General features: G+C 41.3%; 1 protein-coding gene across 1 annotated transcript in view; it reads right to left on the minus strand.

Annotated features, from left to right (window-relative positions):
- Nucleotides 1-18,965, minus strand: part of LOC137544822 (vacuolar protein-sorting-associated protein 36-like) — a 67,816-nt gene that overhangs the window by 48,512 nt on the left and 339 nt on the right. The window contains exons 2-3 of the mRNA XM_068265915.1: nt 11,418-11,488; nt 2,487-2,601 (exon numbers count right to left, since the gene is read on the minus strand). Of these exons, the coding sequence (XP_068122016.1) occupies nt 2,487-2,601; nt 11,418-11,488 (186 nt within the window). The remainder of the gene's footprint in view (nt 1-2,486; nt 2,602-11,417; nt 11,489-18,965) is intronic.

An 18,965-nucleotide genomic window follows, 5' to 3' on the forward strand; every position in this document is an offset into this window, starting at 1 on the left:
ACTATCGCAAGTGCTGAGCGATTTATAGAGTGATTTTGTCAGCACTTTTCCCAGTGAATTTCGCTTAGAAAAGCGCTTTTGTGGAGCAATGTTTTTTTTTCACTTCCCAACGTCAGTTAGGAAGTGAACTCTTTGACTAGGAAATGAATAAATACAATGGATTTATTCATTAAAGCGACTGGAAAATCGCAATTCAAATCACTTTTTCAAGCGCTTTGCGATTTCCCTATACTTTCTATTGAATCGCAAACGCTCAGACAGAAAATGGTGCAGGAGACGTGTTTGCGATTGGATAGAAAGCTCATCGCTTATGTGAGAACACTCATATAAGCTAACATTGCACTAACGATTTTAAGGCGATTTTTTAAATCGCCAGCGCTAAAAAAAAAAAAAGCAAAATCGCACTTAGTGTGAACAAGCCCTAAGAGTCTGTGAAACATGCTATAACTTTTTACCCACTCTATACATTTATGTGTTAAAGGAATAGATGAACAACATCAAATATTAGTAAGGTATATGTAAAATCCTAATAGTGGGGGATCCTGGCACCCCCACCCTCTGCTAAATCACGAACTAGCATTTGTCCCCAACAGAAACATTGTAATTTTTGCTTAAAGCTGACAAGCTCTCTTGCACAGCACACAATGAAAAGTCTTTATTCCACATATAGTTGGGGAAGAAATTCACGTCTCTGTGTTGTTTGTTTAGGCAGATCAACCTGTCTAACAATTTATCAGCAACTGAATAGACAGCAGGAGAGCTCTGCCTAGGCAGCTCTCCATATAGTAAACACTGAGAAGTAACCCTTTCAGAGCCTTCTGCAGAAGTGAAACCAAGTAAAACGTCAGAGTTTTTTCGGACTTCCAATACTTTTTTTTTATAAAGGTCATCATGCTGTGGCTAATCTTTTAGAGCAGAGAAAGACCCCTGTTAAAGTCTGCAACTGATGGAGAAGCGGGTTACTGCGCAACACGACATCCCAGCCGCGTGCCTCGACTGCCTTTCCACGGCCGGGAGCAAACAGCGCATGCGCAGTACCCCGTGACTTGCCTGGCAGGACACAGAGGGCGCTGACAGACTACAGGGGGCTGGAAGGAGCCCCAGGTGAGCAAAAATCCTCTTGTTCCCCCCATCCCGGGTAAACTTTAACCAAGAGATCAGCACTTGGCTTATTCATAAATATCAGATCTCATGCGGATGGGGCTCCATCAATCCTTAACCTAGGCTTTAACTCCACTGCCTAACTCTTGCACTCACTATTAAAAAAAATGCAAATCGTGTTATTTCACTGAATAGCATTCAACTGACTGATCCTAGAAATCACCAACACCTTCAGGATAGAGCACCAAGTAACTTTCCCCTCTAGGGACCTTGGAAAGAAGGATGGCATCCCAGGAATCTACCTCAGACATTGCTGAGAATAGGGAATTTCAGAAGGTGGAAGTTTGTGAAGCAGTGGTCACATGACTACTATCTATTCAGTTATTTACCAGTGTTTTGTTTTTTTATTGTAACTATTACTGAGGGCTCATTCACACTGGAGGAGTTTTCATCCTTTTTTCACGCGCGGGCAATTTAAAATTGCCCCCCAAACACTTGTGCAATGAATGTCTATGAGAAGGTACATATTAGCGCGGGTTGTGCGCTGTTCGTTCAGTAAAGCGGTGCGTGGACTATTTTTGAAGCGATTCCGCCTCAATGTAAGGTATAGGAGAAACGCAAAACGCTCACAAAATCGATTTGTGCAGCGATTGCGTTCACATTTTTGAAGGATACCCGAAGTGACATGTGACATAATGAGATAGACATGTGTATGTACAGTGCCTAGCACGCAAATAACTATGCTGTGTTCCTTTTTTTCTTTCTCTGCCTGAAAAGGTTAAATATCAGGTATGCAAGTGGCTGACTCAGTCCTGACTCAGACGGGAAGGGACTACAGTGTGACCCTCACTGATAAGAAATTCCAACTATAAAACACTTTCCTAGCAGAAAATAGCTTCTGAGAGCAAGAAAGAGATAAAAAGGGGAATTTCTAATCAGTGAGGGTTACACTGTAGTCACTTCCTGTCTAAGTCAGGACTGAGTCAGCCACTTACATACCTGATATTTAACTCTTTCAGGCAGAGAAAGAAAAAAAAGGAACACAGCATAGTTATGTGTGTGCTAGGCACTGTACATACACATGTCTATCTCATTATGTCACATGTCAGTTCGGGTATCCTTTAAGTTTAAATGCATTGTATTTATTCTTTTCCGGTTCAAAGAGTTAACTTCATGAAAAAACGCAATCGCTCGGCAAAATCGCTTAGAAAAGCTTTTAAAAAAACCCTGCAGGTAATCGCAAAAAAAAACCCCGTCCAACACGGACAGACACGCAAACGGAACGCAATGTCAATGAGGCCTGAAAGTAGTGTGCAAGGGGGAAGCATACTACAAGCAATACAAAGATGAGCAGAGAACAGTCAATCCAAGTAAAATTTACTTACCTCGATCTGGCCATGCTCTCTGAAAGATAGCTTGATGTAAGAGTAGCGGCTGGTTTGGTACGGTCCTGGCTCCTTGTTGGGAGAAGGAGGATGCAGATGTACAACAATTTTGGCACTGCAGAATACACATCAAGAATTGCTAAGATATTTAAATCTCAGACATCCTCCCAGACTTTTCATTGCTAACAAGGGTGAAAAAGGGACTAGATCATTACTCATAGCCTTTTCATAGATGCTGTACCGGTAGCTATTTGAGAACTTGGAAAAGTCAGTCATGTGACCCATAGAGCCCTCCAGCAAGCATGGAGCTGGCAGCAGAATGGATATTTCTCAGCTACACCATTATTTTCTCTTTCCGGTGCTGCTGAATGAAAGATGGAACTTTTTGCTAACTTGAAGTGTCACAAAATATTGTGTTATGGGGTCCCATCATTTTGGTCCACACCATTTTATGAAGTCATTTGACAAATCTCTAAGGCTAGGTCACACATATTTAAAACGCATGAGTTTTTGAAAACGCATGCAAAAAACGCACAGAAGGATAGCCTATGGACCGCTCAAAAAAAGCAGACGTATGCTTTTCAATGAGTTTTGAAAAACTAATTTGAAAATAACTATTTTTTTTTTACTTGTTAGTTATGACTATTGATTAAAAAACACAAATGGAAACGCGTGAAAAATGCATAAAAACTCACATGAAAATGCAAAAGCATATATGGTAGAAAACTGATGGTTTTCTGCATGGACAAGTGTGACCCTAGCCTAAAGCAAAGTCAGCTGGTTCTTTTTTGCAAACCAGAAATTGGGGAAAACAAATGCGCTATTGGGTGCTGAGCGATCCTCAAAGATCTGAAGTTTGTTCATTACAAAATAAACAATGATATGTGGCAGTTACTTTTGGCAGTTTAACCCTCCTGGCGGTTTATTAAAATCCGCCAGGGGGCAGCACAGCCGTTTTTTTTTTAAATTTTTTTTTTTTTTTACATCATGCAGCAAGACAAGGTCTCGCTACAGGATAGCCCGCTGCTCAGCGGCATCCCCCGAGCCCCTCCGATCGCCTCCGGCGCTCGGAGATCCCGTTCATAGAACGGTATCTCCTGGAGGGCTTCCCCCGTCACCATGGCGACGGGCGGGATGACGTCACCAACGTCCTCGACGTCGTGACGTCAAAGGGGACTCCGATCAACCCCTCAGCGCTGCCTGGCACTAATTGGCCAGGCAGCGCACAGGGTCTGGGGGGGGGGGGCGGCTGCGGCGCGACGGATCGGATTGCACACGCAGCTAGAAAAGTGCTAGCTGCGTGTAGCAAAAAAAAAAAAAAATGCAAATCGGCCCAGCGGGGCCTGAGCGGTGCCTTCCGGCGGCATAGCCCGAGCTCAGCTCGGGCTTACCGCCAGGAAGGTTATGGCTCCCTGCACACTGCATGCGATTCCAATGTATAATAGTTTTTTTTACATGCGATTCCGATTTTTTATCTGTACTGCATGCTGCGTTTTTTTCTGCATTTTTCTATTGATAGCATTCAGGGAAAATCAGAATTGCAAATTGGAATCAAAATCGTAATCGGAAATCGGATTTGCAGTGTGCAGGGAGCCTTAAAGTTGTTTCAAAGACAATTGTAGGTTGAGTTCCCTTTTTTTTGGGGGGGGGGGGGGGGGAGGGGGGTTAGCACGCGTGTTAGTAGGGTACCAACAAATTTGTCCACATTCTCATGTTTTTGTTTTTTTACAGCCTGGTTATCAGTGCAATTAATAACAGTAGTCAGTACAATCTGTTTCAAGTCGCTACACAGGAAGCAGTGCTGGATTTAGAAGAGACTGAAAGTTTCCAGCTTGATCATAGAGCTGGCTGAATGGCGTACAAAGGGTGAAATATTTACATGGAAACAAAGTGACATGTGCCAGCCACCGATAGCAGATAACTAATGCTTTTGGATCATCTAAAATCAGCACATGGGAAAAAAATATTCCACAAGATCAATCGAGGGTCAAAATATTTTCATTATCATTAGCAGGCACTGTATAGTAGTTTGTACTGGAATTTAGCCTGCAGGAAATCTATGATGTGATTTGTGATTACACAAAGATAAATATAGCATATTTGATGTATAACAACAAAAGGGTAACATGGTTAGAAATAATATTATATTACTATCCATATCAAAAAAGAGAGAAAGGGGCCTTGCACATCACTTAAAACTTCACTTTTAATAATTCCGGATAAAAGGCATACATTACATCTCCTTTGAAGTAGGAAGAGAGGTACAGGCAGATAGGGAGGTCGACAGCCGTTTCGCGCCGGTTATCACCTGATGATGCGCCACTATACATAACCGGCGCGAAACGGCTGTCGACCTCCCTATCTGCCTGTACCTCTCTTCCTACTTCAAAGGAGATGTAATGTATGCCTTTTATCCGGAATTATTAAAAGTGAAGTTTTAAGTGATGTGCAAGGCCCCTTTCTCTCTTTTTTGATATGAATGGTTGCAATGGTAATTGGCCTTTTGCACTCCATGTTTAAACTTTAAAGCCATTCCTGTGCACGGAGCCACATCTATTCTATTGGATATTATATTACTATTATTTATATAATGCTGACATCTTCCGCAGTGCTGTACAGAGTATATATCATATTGTCACTTAAAGGGACACTTAAGTCATCCCCAAAAAAATAGTTTTACTCCCCTGGGGCTTCCAATAGCCCCCTGCAGCTGTCCGGTGCCAACGCCGTCTCCCTCCGATCCTCCTGTCCCCACCGGCAGCCATTCCCGGTTTCGGCGACAGGAGCCGACAGGCTGAGAACGCGAGTGATTCTTCGTGTTCCCGGCCAAAATAGCGCCCTCTATGCTGCTTTATGGTATATGATATATGCTATAGCAGCATAGAAGGTATTATTGTGGCCAGGAATGCGAAGAATCACTCGCGTTCCCAGCCTGTCAGGTTCTGTCGCCGAAACTGGAAATAGCTGCCGGTGGGGACAGGAGGATCGGAGGGAGACGGCGTGGGCACCGGACAGCTGCAGGGGGCTATTGGAAGCCCCAGGTGAATAAAACTCATTTTTTTTGGGATGACTTAAGTGTCCCTTTAACTGTCTTTTAGAGGGGCTCACAATCTAATCCCTACCATAGTCATAAGTCTGTGTATGTATGGTAGTCTACGGCCAATGTATGTATAGTGTAATGTATGTATCATAGTCTAGGGCCAGTGTATGTATAGTGTAGTGTATGTATCGTAGTCTAGGGCTAATGTATGTATAGTGTAGTGTATGTATCATAGTCTACGGCCAGTGTGTATGTATCATAGTCTAGGGCCAATGTATGTATAGTGTAGTGTATGTATCGTAGTCTAGGGCCAATGTATGTATAGTGTAGTGTATGTATCATAGTCTAGGGCCAATGTATGTATAGTGTAGTGTATGTATCATAGTCTAGGGCCAATATATGTATAGTGTAGTGTATGTATCGTAGTCTAGGGCCAATGTATGTATAGTGTAGTGTATGTATCGTAGTCTAGGGCCAATGTATGTATAGTGTAGTGTATGTATCATAGTCTACGGCCAATGTATGTATAGTGTAGTGTATGTATCGTAGTCTAGGGCCAATGTATGTATAGTGTAGTGTATGTAACATAGTCTACGGCCAATGTATGTATAGTGTAGTGTATGTATCGTAGTCTAGGGCCAATGTATGTATAGTGTAGTGTATGTATCATAGTCTACGGCCAATGTATGTATAGTGTAGTGTATGTATCATAGTCTACGGCCAATGTATGTATAGTGTAGTTTATGTATCGTAGTCTAGGGCCAATGTATGTATAGTGTAGTGTATGCATCATAGTCTACGGCCAATGTATGTATCATAGTCTACGGCCAATGTATGTATAGTGTAGTGTATGTATCATAGTCTAGGGCCAATGTATGTATAGTGTAATGTATGTATCATAGTCTAGGGCCAGTGTATGTATAGTGTAGTGTATGTATCGTAGTCTAGGGCTAATGTATGTATAGTGTAGTGTATGTATCGTAGTCTAGGGCCAATGTATGTATAGTGTAGTGTATGTATCATAGTCTAGGGCCAATGTATGTATAGTGTAGTGTATGTATCATAGTCTAGGGCCAATGTATGTATAGTGTAGTGTATGTATCGTAGTCTAGGGCCAATGTATGTATAGTGTAGTGTATGTATCATAGTCTAGGGCCAATGTATGTATAGTGTAGTGTATGTATCATAGTCTAGGGCCAATGTATGTATAGTGTAGTGTATGTATCGTAGTCTAGGGCCAATGTATGTATAGTGTAGTGTATGTATCGTAGTCTAGGGCCAATGTATGTATAGTGTAGTGTATGTATCATAGTCTACGGCCAATGTATGTATAGTGTAGTGTATGTATCGTAGTCTAGGGCCAATGTATGTATAGTGTAGTGTATGTATTGTAGTCTAGGGCCAATGTATGTATAGTGTAGCGTACGTATCATAGTCTACGGCCAATGTATGTATCATAGTCTAGGGCCAATGTATGTATAGTGTAGTGTATGTATCGTAGTCTAGGGCCAATGTATGTATAGTGTAGTGTACGTATCATAGTCTACGGCCAATGTATGTATCATAGTCTAGGGCCAATGTATGTATAGTGTAGTGTATGTATCATAGTCCAGGGCCAACGTATGTATAGTATAGTGTATGTATCGTAGTCTAGGGCCAATGTATGTATAGTATAGTGTATGTATCGTAGTCTAGGGCCAATGTATGTATAGTGTAGTGTATGTATCGTAGTCTAGGGCCAATGTATGTATAGTGTGGTGTATGTATCATAGTCTAGCGCCAATGTATGTATAGTGTAGTGTATGTATCGTAGTCTAGGGCCAATGTATGTATAGTGTAGTGTATGTATCATAGTCTAGGGCCAATGTATGTATAGTGTAGTGTATGTATCGTAGTCTAGGGCCAATGTATGTATAGTGTAGTGTATGTATCGTAGTCTAGGGCCAATGTATGCATAGTGTAGTGTATGTATCGTAGTCTGTGGCCAATGTATGTATAGTGTAGTGTATGTATCGTAGTCTAGGGCCAATGTATGTATAGTGTAGTGTATGTATCATAGTCTACGGCCAATGTATGTATCATAGTCTAGGGCCAATGTATGTATAGTGTAATGTATGTATCGTAGTCCAGGGCCAATGTATGTATCATAGTCTAGGGCCAGTGTATGTATAGTGTAGTGTATGTATCGTAGTCTAGGGCCAATGTATGTATAGTGTAGTGTATGTATCGTAGTCTATGGCCAATGTATGTATAGTGTAGTGTATGTATCGTAGTCTGTGGCCAATGTATGTATAGTGTAGTGTATGTATCGTAGTCTAGGGCCAATGTATGTATAGTGTAGTGTATGTATCGTAGTCTAGGGCCAATGTATGTATAGTGTAGTGTAATTATCATAGTCTAGGGCCAATGTATGTATAGTGTAGTGTATGTATCGTAGTCTGTGGCCAATGTATATATAGTGTAGTGTATGTATCGTAGTCTACGGCCAATGTATGTATAGTGTAGTGTATGTATCGTAGTCTGTGGCCAATGTATGTATAGTGTAGTGTATGTATCGTAGTCTAGGGCCAATGTATGTATAGTGTAGTGTAATTATCATAGTCTAGGGCCAATGTATGTATAGTGTGGTGTATGTATCGTAGTCTGTGGCCAATGTATATATAGTGTAGTGTATGTATCGTAGTCTGTGGCCAATGTATGTATAGTGTAGTGTATGTATCATAGTCTAGGGCCAATGTATGTATAGTGTAGTGTAATTATCATAGTCTAGGGCCAATGTATGTATAGTGTAGTGTAGTGTATATATCGTAGTCTAGGGCCAATGTATGTATAGTGTAGTGTATGTATCGTAGTCTAGGGCCAATGTATGTATAGTGTAGTGTATGTATCGTAGTCTAGGGCCAATGTATGTATCATAGTCTAGGGCCAATGTATGTATAGTGTAGTGTATGTATCGTAGTCTAGGGCCAATGTATGTATAGTGTAGTGTATGTATCATAGTCTAGGGCTAATGTATGTATAGTGTAGTGTATGTATCATAGTCTACGGCCAATGTATGTATAGTGTAGTTTATGTATCGTAGTCTAGGGCCAATGTATGTATAGTGTAGTGTATGCATCATAGTCTACGGCCAATGTATGTATCATAGTCTACGGCCAATGTATGTATAGTGTAGTGTATGTATCATAGTCTATGGCCAATGTATGTATCATAGTCTAGGGCCAATGTATGTATAGTGTAGTGTATGTATCGTAGTCTAGGGCCAATGTATGTATAGTGTAGTGTATGTATCATAGTCTAGGGCCAATGTATGTATAGTGTAGTGTATGTATCATAGTCTAGGGCCAATGTATGTATAGTGTAGTGTATGTATCGTAGTCTAGGGCCAATGTATGTATAGTGTAGTGTATGTATCGTAGTCTAGGGCCAATGTATGTATAGTGTAGTGTATGTATCGTAGTCTAGGGCCAATGTATGTATAGTGTAGTGTATGTATCGTAGTCTAGGGCCAATGTATGTATAGTGTAGTGTATGTATCATAGTCTAGGGCCAATGTATGTATAGTGTAGTGTATGTATCGTAGTCTAGGGCCAATGTATGTATAGTGTAGTGTATGTATCGTAGTCTAGGGCCAATGTATGTATAGTGTAGTGTATGTATCATAGTCTAGGGCCAATGTATGTATAGTGTAGTGTATGTATCGTAGTCTAGGGCCAATGTATGTATAGTGTAGTGTAATTATCATAGTCCAGGGCCAATGTATGTATAGTGTGGTGTATGTATCGTAGTCTGTGGCCAATGTATATATAGTGTAGTGTATGTATCGTAGTCTGTGGCCAATGTATATATAGTGTAGTGTATGTATCGTAGTCTGTGGCCAATGTATGTATAGTGTAGTGTATGTATCATAGTCTAGGGCCAATGTATGTATAGTGTAGTGTAATTATCATAGTCTAGGGCCAATGTATGTATAGTGTAGTGTATGTATCGTAGTCTAGGGCCAATGTATGTATAGTGTAGTGTATGTATCGTAGTCTAGGGCCAATGTATGTATAGTGTAGTGTATGTATCGTAGTCTAGGGCCAATGTATGTATCATAGTCTAGGGCCAATGTATGTATAGTGTAGTGTATGTATCGTAGTCTAGGGCCAATGTATGTATAGTGTAGTGTAATTATCATAGTCTAGGGCTAATGTATGTATAGTGTATGTATCGTAGTCTATGGACACATTTTTGAGGGGAAGCCAATTAACTTATTTGTATGTTTTTGGGATGTGGGAGGAAACAGGGGTGCCCGGAGGAAACCCTGGCCTGCAAGGCGAGAGTGCTAACCACTACGTCACAATGTAAAGAATAAGAAAGAGAAAGGGAGCTTGGCAACAAAGCCTGTTCCCCGAGGGGGGTGGCTGGACAGGAAAAAGGAGTTGCTGAATATGGAAGCAAAGCCTGCAAATGGAAATGGGAGGCTGCAAATGCGGGAGCAAAATATGGAAGAGGAAAAATGCTGCTTAAAGGGAACCTATATCAATAAGCAAGGAGATAAGCGCTACACCTTAAAAGAGTACACAATTGTACTGCAAAGTTGAAGCAGCCCCTTGGAATTAATATTAAACAATCTTCAAGCGAAGGTAGCGCATACACAACTGTTGCTATGCGTGCTAAATAGTTTTAAAAGTTTATATGGTTTCTATTGCAGTCCACATATGCTTTCATTAAGATAGTCTTCAAAGGTGAATCAACTGGTACTTCCTATCACCTCCACCAACACCCTGTGAGCAGACACTCACCGGATATATAGACCTCCACTCAGGTCTATTTAAGCCTTGGGACACTTTGGGCCGTCCCCCACCACACCAGAACGAACTGTCACCTCCTTGACCTTTACAGCAGATGCATCTCCATGTAACCTCAAAACAAATGCCTCACATAGCGTAAAACTGTAAAAAGTGTCCCAAGGCTTTTGAATAGACCTGAGTGGAGGTCTATATATCCGGTGAGTGTCTGCTCACAGGGTGTTGGTGGAGGTGATAGGAAGTACCAGTTGATTCACCTTTGAAGACTATCTGATTGAAGGCATATGTGGACTGCAATAGAAACCATATAAACTTTTAAAACTATTTAGCACGCATAGCAACAGTTGTGTATGCGCTACCTTCGCTTGAAGATTAAAGGGAACCTAAACTGAGGAGGATATGAATTTTTCCTTTTATAATAATATCAGTTGCCTGACTCTCCTGCTGATCCTGTGTCTCTAATACTTTTAGCCACAGCCCCTGAACAAGCATGCAGATCAGGTGCTCTGACTAAAGTCAGACTGGATTAGCGGCATGCTTGTTTCAGGTGTGTGATTCAGCCACTACTACATACAAAGAGATCAGCAGGACTGCCAGACAACTGGTATTGTTTAAAAGGAAACATCCATATCCCTCTCAGTTAAGGTTCCCTTTAAGTAAGCTGTGCATAACAGAGAGTAACTGCTTTACATAGATGTTACACACAGAAAAGGGGTCTACATATGGAATGGGAGAGATCAACAAGAAAGTTGGCCAGACGCAGTACAGCTGTGCTTGTACATGGTGCGAAAAGAGGTCAAGAGAACATATCCGACATTCTCTTGTCAGATATGTTCAGAGGGTCCATGCACAGCAATGGTGGGGTCGCGGAGGACACGGGAAGCCTCTGGACTATGCAGAAGCTTCCCTCTACCCAGGAGATGTTTTCACACCATATCAACGAAACACGTCACGCTCTCAGCAAGCAAGAAAAAAATCCTCCAAATAGTGATATTATCTTGTTACTTTTTTAGTACATTTTCAGGTTGAAAAATACTCTCCTAGGAAAAAAGTTCAGGGGTAGTCTTATGAAGTACTGTAGTCTTATGAAACGGTTACCTTTTTCCGATGCCCCCTGCTTGCTCTTCTGTGAACACAATTTGTGAAAGTGGAATTGCAATACAGAAATCCTAAAAACAGGGAAAAATAAAACAGGTCATTTAACCATTACCAAACCTATTATTATTATTGCTGATTTATAAAGTGCCAACATATTCCGTGGCGCTGTACAAAGTAAGAAACGAACATGGGGTACATAATAATACAGACAATGGTATACACCAGTATACAAAATACAGAGCAGATACAAAATACTGAATTGGTACAAAATACTGAATTGGTAAATACAGTGACAAAAGTAACATGATGCCCTTGTGTGCTTACAATCTAAAAAAAAATTGAGGGGGGAGGGGCAAGAGGTGGGGTAGTTTACAATATACATACTGTACCTAGAGGCAGTGTGTTTTTAGGATATCTAGTAGGAGTACAACTTTACCAGAGTTGTCAAAAGCGGAATGGCCTAAGGTGGAGCATATGCTTGTCAGAAAAAGTGAGTTTTGTGGGAGCGTTCAGATTTCAAAGGTTTGGAGAGTGACAGATAGGTTGAGGGAGGGCATTTCAGCAGAGGGATGAAGCATGTGTAAAATCTTGTATAAGTGAATGTGAGGAGGTGATTCTAGAGGAGGACAAAAGAAGCTCATGTGCAGATCTGAGATTGTGGTTGGGTTGGTATCTGGAAACTAGTGAGGAGATTTAGAGGGGAGAGAGATTGTGGAGAGCTTTGTAGGTGAGGGTTAAAGGTGGCCACACACCATACAATTTTGAAAATATATGTTCAATTTAAGAATTGCAATAAATGTTTCTGACTGATTGTAACATTTCAAAAATATGACCAATGTACCACACACCTATGTACAATTTTGTCGCCAATTATGATAAAAATTATTGGAAAATCAGAGAAAATTGCTAGGGTGTGTATATAAATAAATTGACAATCTAACACACACCATACAATCCTTAGAAAGATTGAAGAAAAATATCTGGCATTCCAGTTCGATTAAAATCGGAAAAAAAACGGAAATCCAATCAGATTTTTCAGTCGAATGAAAAAAAAAAGCTTTCGATCTTTTCGGGAGATCCGATCGTTTTTATCGAATTGCCGTAAAATCGGATCATTTTATTGTATCGTGTGTGGCCACCTTAGGTGTTGGAACTGGATCCTCTGATTAATTGGCAGCCAGTGAAGAGCTCGGCAGAGAGAAGCAGCAGAGGAAGAGTGAGAGGAGAGATGAATGAGACGAGCAGCCAAGTTCAGTACCTCATTCTGCACATTTATTCTCTGCGTTACAAACATATTTTAATTAAAACTACATGCTATACATGACTTAGAGCCTAGGCTCACAACATGTCAAAAATGTAGCCTTAGGGCAGTGATAGTTAAACTTGGCTCTCCAATGTGACATGTGACATGATGAGATAGACATGGGTATGTACAGTGCCTAGCACACAAATAATTATGCTGTGTTACTTTTTTTCTTTCTCTGCCTGAAAGAGTTAAATATCAGGTATGTAAGTGGCAGACTCAGTCCTGACTGAGACAGGAAGTGACTACAGTATGACTACAGTATGACCTTCACTGATAAGAAATTCCAACTATAAAACACTTTCCTAGCAGAAAATGGCTTCTGATAGCAGGAAAGAGATAAAAAGAGTCAATAGTTCATAGATTTTAGCTCTGGCATACTTCAATGAATTGAGTGTCATTGAGCAAAAACAATAAAACAGTAAAAACTTAAAAAGTAGATTTAAACAGCCTGCTGCTGATCCCAGTGAATACACATCTCTGTCAGCGAGGAATGCAGGAACTTTTGCACAGCAGCAGACAGATCTTTGCCTCCAAGCAAATATTGCCTTGATAAAGGGGTCCTACGTGCCTCCGAAACGTTGGCCATATTTTTACATGGAGCCAATAAAGATTAATTTTGGATGTGCCAGCTTTCTTCCTTGTTGAATACTGCATAGAGAGCGTTATCCCTCTTTGCAGCTGTCGCACTACCCTTAAAGACTATGGGTTTGATCCTTTAGTGAGTGCGAGACAATACTACCAATGTCCTGCCCATACATGCCTGGAGCCTCCAGTTGTAAAGGAAAGTTCACCTTGGGTATCCTTTAAACAATACCAGTTGACTGGCATTCTGCTGATCTCTTTTGGCTGCATTAGTGTCTGAATTATACACCCGAAACAAGTATATGGCTTATCCAAATAGACTTCAGTCAGAAACATGCGATCTGCATGCTTGTGCAGTGTCCATGGATAAAGGCTCATATACACCTACCAACAATCCGTCCGACTATCTTCCAAACTTCTCTGTTGGAAGATAAGTTGGGTGTGTGTACAGCTGGCAAACAACCAGATGACCAACTGATAACAGGTTGTTTGCCATATCCAAATGGAGGATCAATCTAACCAACTAGCATGCAGGTTGGAACATTTGTACAAGTCTTTTGAACAACTTTGTTGTTTTTGAAAGCAGACTAGGGATGATCAATGAGATGCAAATTCTTTTGGGTTTATGCAAATGTATGCAGTATGAAAATGGACCAATCAATTTAAACTCAGGTTTAAAGGAGTACTTTAAAGCTACAGGTTCTACAGCAGGGATGGGCTGCACCTTAATGGGGAGGGTGCAGCTGCATTGGGGGAGAAGATGGCTAAACGGTTGGAGGAGATTTTAAACTAGGATCTGGCGGGAGGCGGGAGGATAAAGTCTTAATATGTAGACAAGATAAAGTAAAAAGACAGTGGGAGCCTAACATTATGGGGGGTGGAGAGGGGGGTGGGGACAGTGTAAAGATTAAGGAGGTTGGTAAAACTTCAAGTAGCTCATTTCATGTAAACAAAATTGGTAAATGTGGTGGTAAAAATATAAAGTGCATGGTAACCAATGCTCGGAGCCTTGCAAATAAAATAGACGAACTAAAGTTCATTCTGAATGACAAAGGCTATGACATTGTGGGAATAATCGAGACATAGATGGATGAAAGCCATGACTGGATAGCTAATTTAAAAGGATACAATGTGTTTAGGCGGGATAGAACAGGGAAAAAAGGTGGAGGGGTTTGTCTCTTTGTTAAGAATTCTTTTACAGCTGTCCTCAACGATGAGATGGAGGAAGATTGCGAAGATGTGGAGTCCGTTTGGGTAAATATTCATGGTGGAAATAAACGTTGCCAATTGCTTATTGGCGTATGCTACAGACCACCTCTTATTAATGAAGCTGCAGAACTGCGATTACTACAGCAGATTGAAAAAGCTGCAAGTAAAAATGAGGTCATAATTATGGGCGACTTTCCAGACATTGACTGGAGTATTGAGGCTACCCATTCTGGTAAAAGCAGCAGATTTCTGGCAGCACTACAGGACAATTACTTGACTCAAATGGTAACGAACCAACTAGGGGGAATGCGTTACTGGATCTGATCATTTCTAATAGACCAGATAATGTATCAAATGTGCAGGTTCAAGAACATTTGGGAAATAGTGATCACAACATGACGTTTGATCTGGTGACTGATAGGCCACGGGGCAGCGGGACCACTAAAACTATGAATTTTAGAAAAGCAAAGTTCAATCAAATTAGGCAGGCACTAAGTTTGGTGAACTGGGATAATGTACTACAAGGGGAGGACACTGAAGGGAAATGGCAAGCTTTTAAACTTATTCTCAATCAATATTGTAGTATGTATATCCCATATGGAAACAAAATGTCTAGGAATAAAAAAAAAGGCCTTTATGGATGAATAGAAAGGTTAGGGATAAAATGAAGAGGAAAAGGAATGCTTATAAGGTCCTAAAACAGGAGGGGACCGAGGCTGCACTAAGCAATTATAAGGAGTGCAATAAAAATTGTAAAAAAGAAATTAGGCTGGCAAAGATCGAAGCTGAAAATAAAATCGCTAGGGATATCAAATCTAACCCAAAAAAGTTTTACAAGTACATCAACTCTAAAAAAAGAAAGGTTGACTGTATAGGACTCCTAAAGGATGAGGGTGGGAACTCAATGGTGGATGACCAAGGTAAGGCAGAGTTATTAAATGCTTTCTTTGCCTCTGTCTTCACAAAGGAAACAGCACTGTTGCAAATTACAGAGGCAGAAGAGTCTCAATCTTCTAACTGTAATATTAAATACTTAACGCAGGAAGAAGTAAAGGCAAGACTAAATAAATTAAAAATAGACAAGGCACCTGGCCCGGATGGCATGCATCCTCGGGTCCTAAGGGAATTAAGTTCAGTTATAGCTAAGCCCCTTTATCTTATCTTTTGTGACTCTCTTGCAACTGGCAGAGTCCCAGTGGATTGGCGTACAGCCGACGTTTTCCCATTATTTAAGAAGGGCAAAAAATCTGATCCAGGAAATTATAGACCTGTAAGCTTAACATCAGTTGTATGCAAACTATTTGAGGGGTTACTAAGAGATACTATAAATGACTTCATAGTAGAAAATAATCTTATTTCTCAGCATCAACATGGGTTTACTAAAGACAGGTCCTGTTTGACTAACATGCTCAGCTTTTATGAGGTAGTGAATGCTAATATGGATATTGGGAATGCTGTAGATGTGATATACTTGGACTTTGCAAAGGCCTTCGACACTGTTCCCTGTCTGGTGCAAAAGTTGAGGATGCAAGGACTGGGGAAGAGTTTGTGTGCATGGATAGGGAACTGGCTAATGGACAGAAAACAAAGAGTTGTGGTCAATGGATCGTACTCAAAATGGGAGACTGTTAGCAGTGGGGTCCCACAGGGGTCTGTACTGGGTCCAGTGCTCTTCAATTTATTTATTAATGACCTAGTAGATGCAGTAGTGAGCAATGTTGCTATTTTTGCAGATGATACAAAATTGTGCAGAATCATCAACTCTCAGGAAGATAGTGTCATATTGCAACAGGATCTGGATAGGATGGCTATATGGGCACATACATGGCAGATGAAGTTCAATGTTGACAAATGTAAAGTCATGCATTTTGGTCGTACCAATGGTCTAGCACCATACAAAATAAATGGGATACAGTTGGGGACATCAAACTTGGAGAAGGACTTAGGAGTACTCATCGACAACAAGTTAAATAATCGTACTCAATGCCAAGCCGCTGCAGCTAAAGCGAACAAAATTTTGGGATGTATTAAAAGGGAAATAAAAACTCGCGATGCTAGCATAATATTGCCCCTGTTTAACTCTCTAGTAAGGCCACATCTGGAATATGAAATTCAGTTCTGGGCACCACATTACAAAAAAGATATTGCAGTTTTAGAGCAGGTGCAGAGACGAACTACAAAATTGATACGTGGGATGGAAGGTCTCGCTTACCAAGAAAGGTTAGATAAACTGGGTTTATTTAGTCTAGAGAAAAGACGCCTTAGAGGAGATCTAATTAACATGTATAAATACATCAGAGGGCAATATAATAGCTTGGCGGATGAGCTTTTTGTCCCTAGGCCTTCTCAAAGGACTAGAGGACATGATCTGCGCATGGAGGAAAAACGTTTTAGCCATTTATTTAGGAAAGGGTTCTTTACAGTAAGAGTGATGAAGATGTGGAATGCATTGCCACAGGAAGTCGTTATGGCAAACTCTATACCTGCATTTAAAGGGGGCTTAGATGCTTTCCTTGCTTTGAAAGACATCCATGGCTACAATTACTAGGTTATGCCTAATGATGTTGATCCAGGGATTTTATCTGATTGCCATCTGGAGTCGGGAAGGAATTTTTCCCTTTTGGGGCTAATTGGACCATGCCTTGTGGGTTTTTTTTCGCCTTCCTCTGGATCAACAGGGGTATGTGAGGGAGCAGGCTGGAGTTGTACTTTGTACTGGTTGAACTCGATGGACGTATGTCTTTTTTCAACCAAAATAACTATGTAACTATGTACTGTAGGGGGGTAAGGGAAAGAGAGTTGAACTTACCCAGGACTTCTAATGGTCCCCCGCAGATGTCCTGTGTCCGCGCAGCCACTCACCGATGCTCCGGCCCCGCCTCCGGTTCACTTCTGCAATTTCCGACTTTAAAGTCTGAAAACCACCTGCGCTCCCTCGCTGCTGCTGACGTCACCAAGAGGTACTGGGCCTGCGCAATACTCCCTGGTGACATCAGGAGCTACGAGGGCGCGGCCACACAGGCGCAGTGGTTTTCAGACTTTAAAGTCTGAAATTCCAGAAGTGAACTGGAGGCGGGGCCAGAGCATCAGTGAGTGGCTGCGCGGGCACAGGATGTCTGCTGGGGACCATTAGAAGCCCCGGGTAAGTTCAACTCTCTTTCCCCCGACCCTCCTACAGTATTCCTTTCAATTGATTGGTCCTTTTTCAAGCTGCATATATATGCATAAACTCGGAAGAATTTGCATGTAATACAGACATGTTGTGCAGTTTATCGTTTAGTTTGTGCGCATAGTATTAAAGTGAGTTGGTTGTTTAGTTGGTTGGTGTGTGTGTGTATACGTACTTGTCATGTAAACAACTTGTTGTACAGTTGGTCATGTTGTGCGGTTGCTTGTGCAATAATTTGGACGTGTGTATGAGCCTTCAGGGTATTAGAGACAGAGGTTCCGCAGGACATCCACACAGTCTGCATTGTTTAAAAGACAACTGAAGTGAAAGGGATATGGAGGCTGCCATACAGTGGTTTGCAAAAGTATTCGGCCCCCTTGAAGTTTTCCACATTTTGTCACATTACTGCCACAAACATGAATCAATTTGATTGGAATTCCGCGTGATAGACCAATACAAAGTTGTGCACACATGAGAAGTGGAACGAAAATCATACAGGATTCCAATTTTTTTTTACAAATAACTGCAAAGTGGTGTGTGCATAATTATTGAGCCCCCTTTAGTCTGAGTGCAGTCAGTTGCCTATAGAGATTGCCTGATGATTGCTAATGACTAAATAGAGTGCACCTGTGTGCAATCTAATGTCAGTACAAATACAGCTACTCTGTGACGGACTCAGAGGTTGTCTAAGAGAATATTGGGAGCAACAACATCATGAAGTCCAAAGAACACATCAGACAGGTCAGGGATCAAGTTATTGAGAAATTTAAAGCAGGCTTAGGCTACAAAAAGATTTCTAAAGCCTTGAACATCCCACAGAGCACTGTTCAAGCGATCATTCAGAAATGGAAGGAGTATGGCACAACTGTAAACCTACCAAGACAAGGTCGTCCACCTAAACTCACAGGCCGAACAAGGAAAGCGATGATCAGAAATGCAGTCAAGAGGCCCATGGTGACTCTGGACGAGCTGCAGAGATCTACAGCTCAGGTGGGAGACTCTGTCCATAGGACAACTATTAGTCGTGCAGTGCACAAAGTTGGCCTTTATGGAAGAGTGGCAAGAAGAAAGCCATTGTTAACAGTAAAGCATAAGAAGTCCCGTTTGCAGTTTGCCAAAAGCCATGTGGGGGACACAGCAAACATGTAGAAGAAGGTGCTCTGGTCAGATGAGACCAAAATGGAACTTTTTGGCCAAAATGCAAAACGCTATGTGTGGCGGAAATCTAACACCGCACATCACTCTGAACACACCATCCCCACTGTCAAATATAGTGGTGGCA

Source organism: Hyperolius riggenbachi, chromosome 2 (genome assembly GCF_040937935.1).
Source record: "Hyperolius riggenbachi isolate aHypRig1 chromosome 2, aHypRig1.pri, whole genome shotgun sequence".
NCBI classification, from domain to species: Eukaryota; Metazoa; Chordata; class Amphibia; order Anura; family Hyperoliidae; genus Hyperolius; species Hyperolius riggenbachi.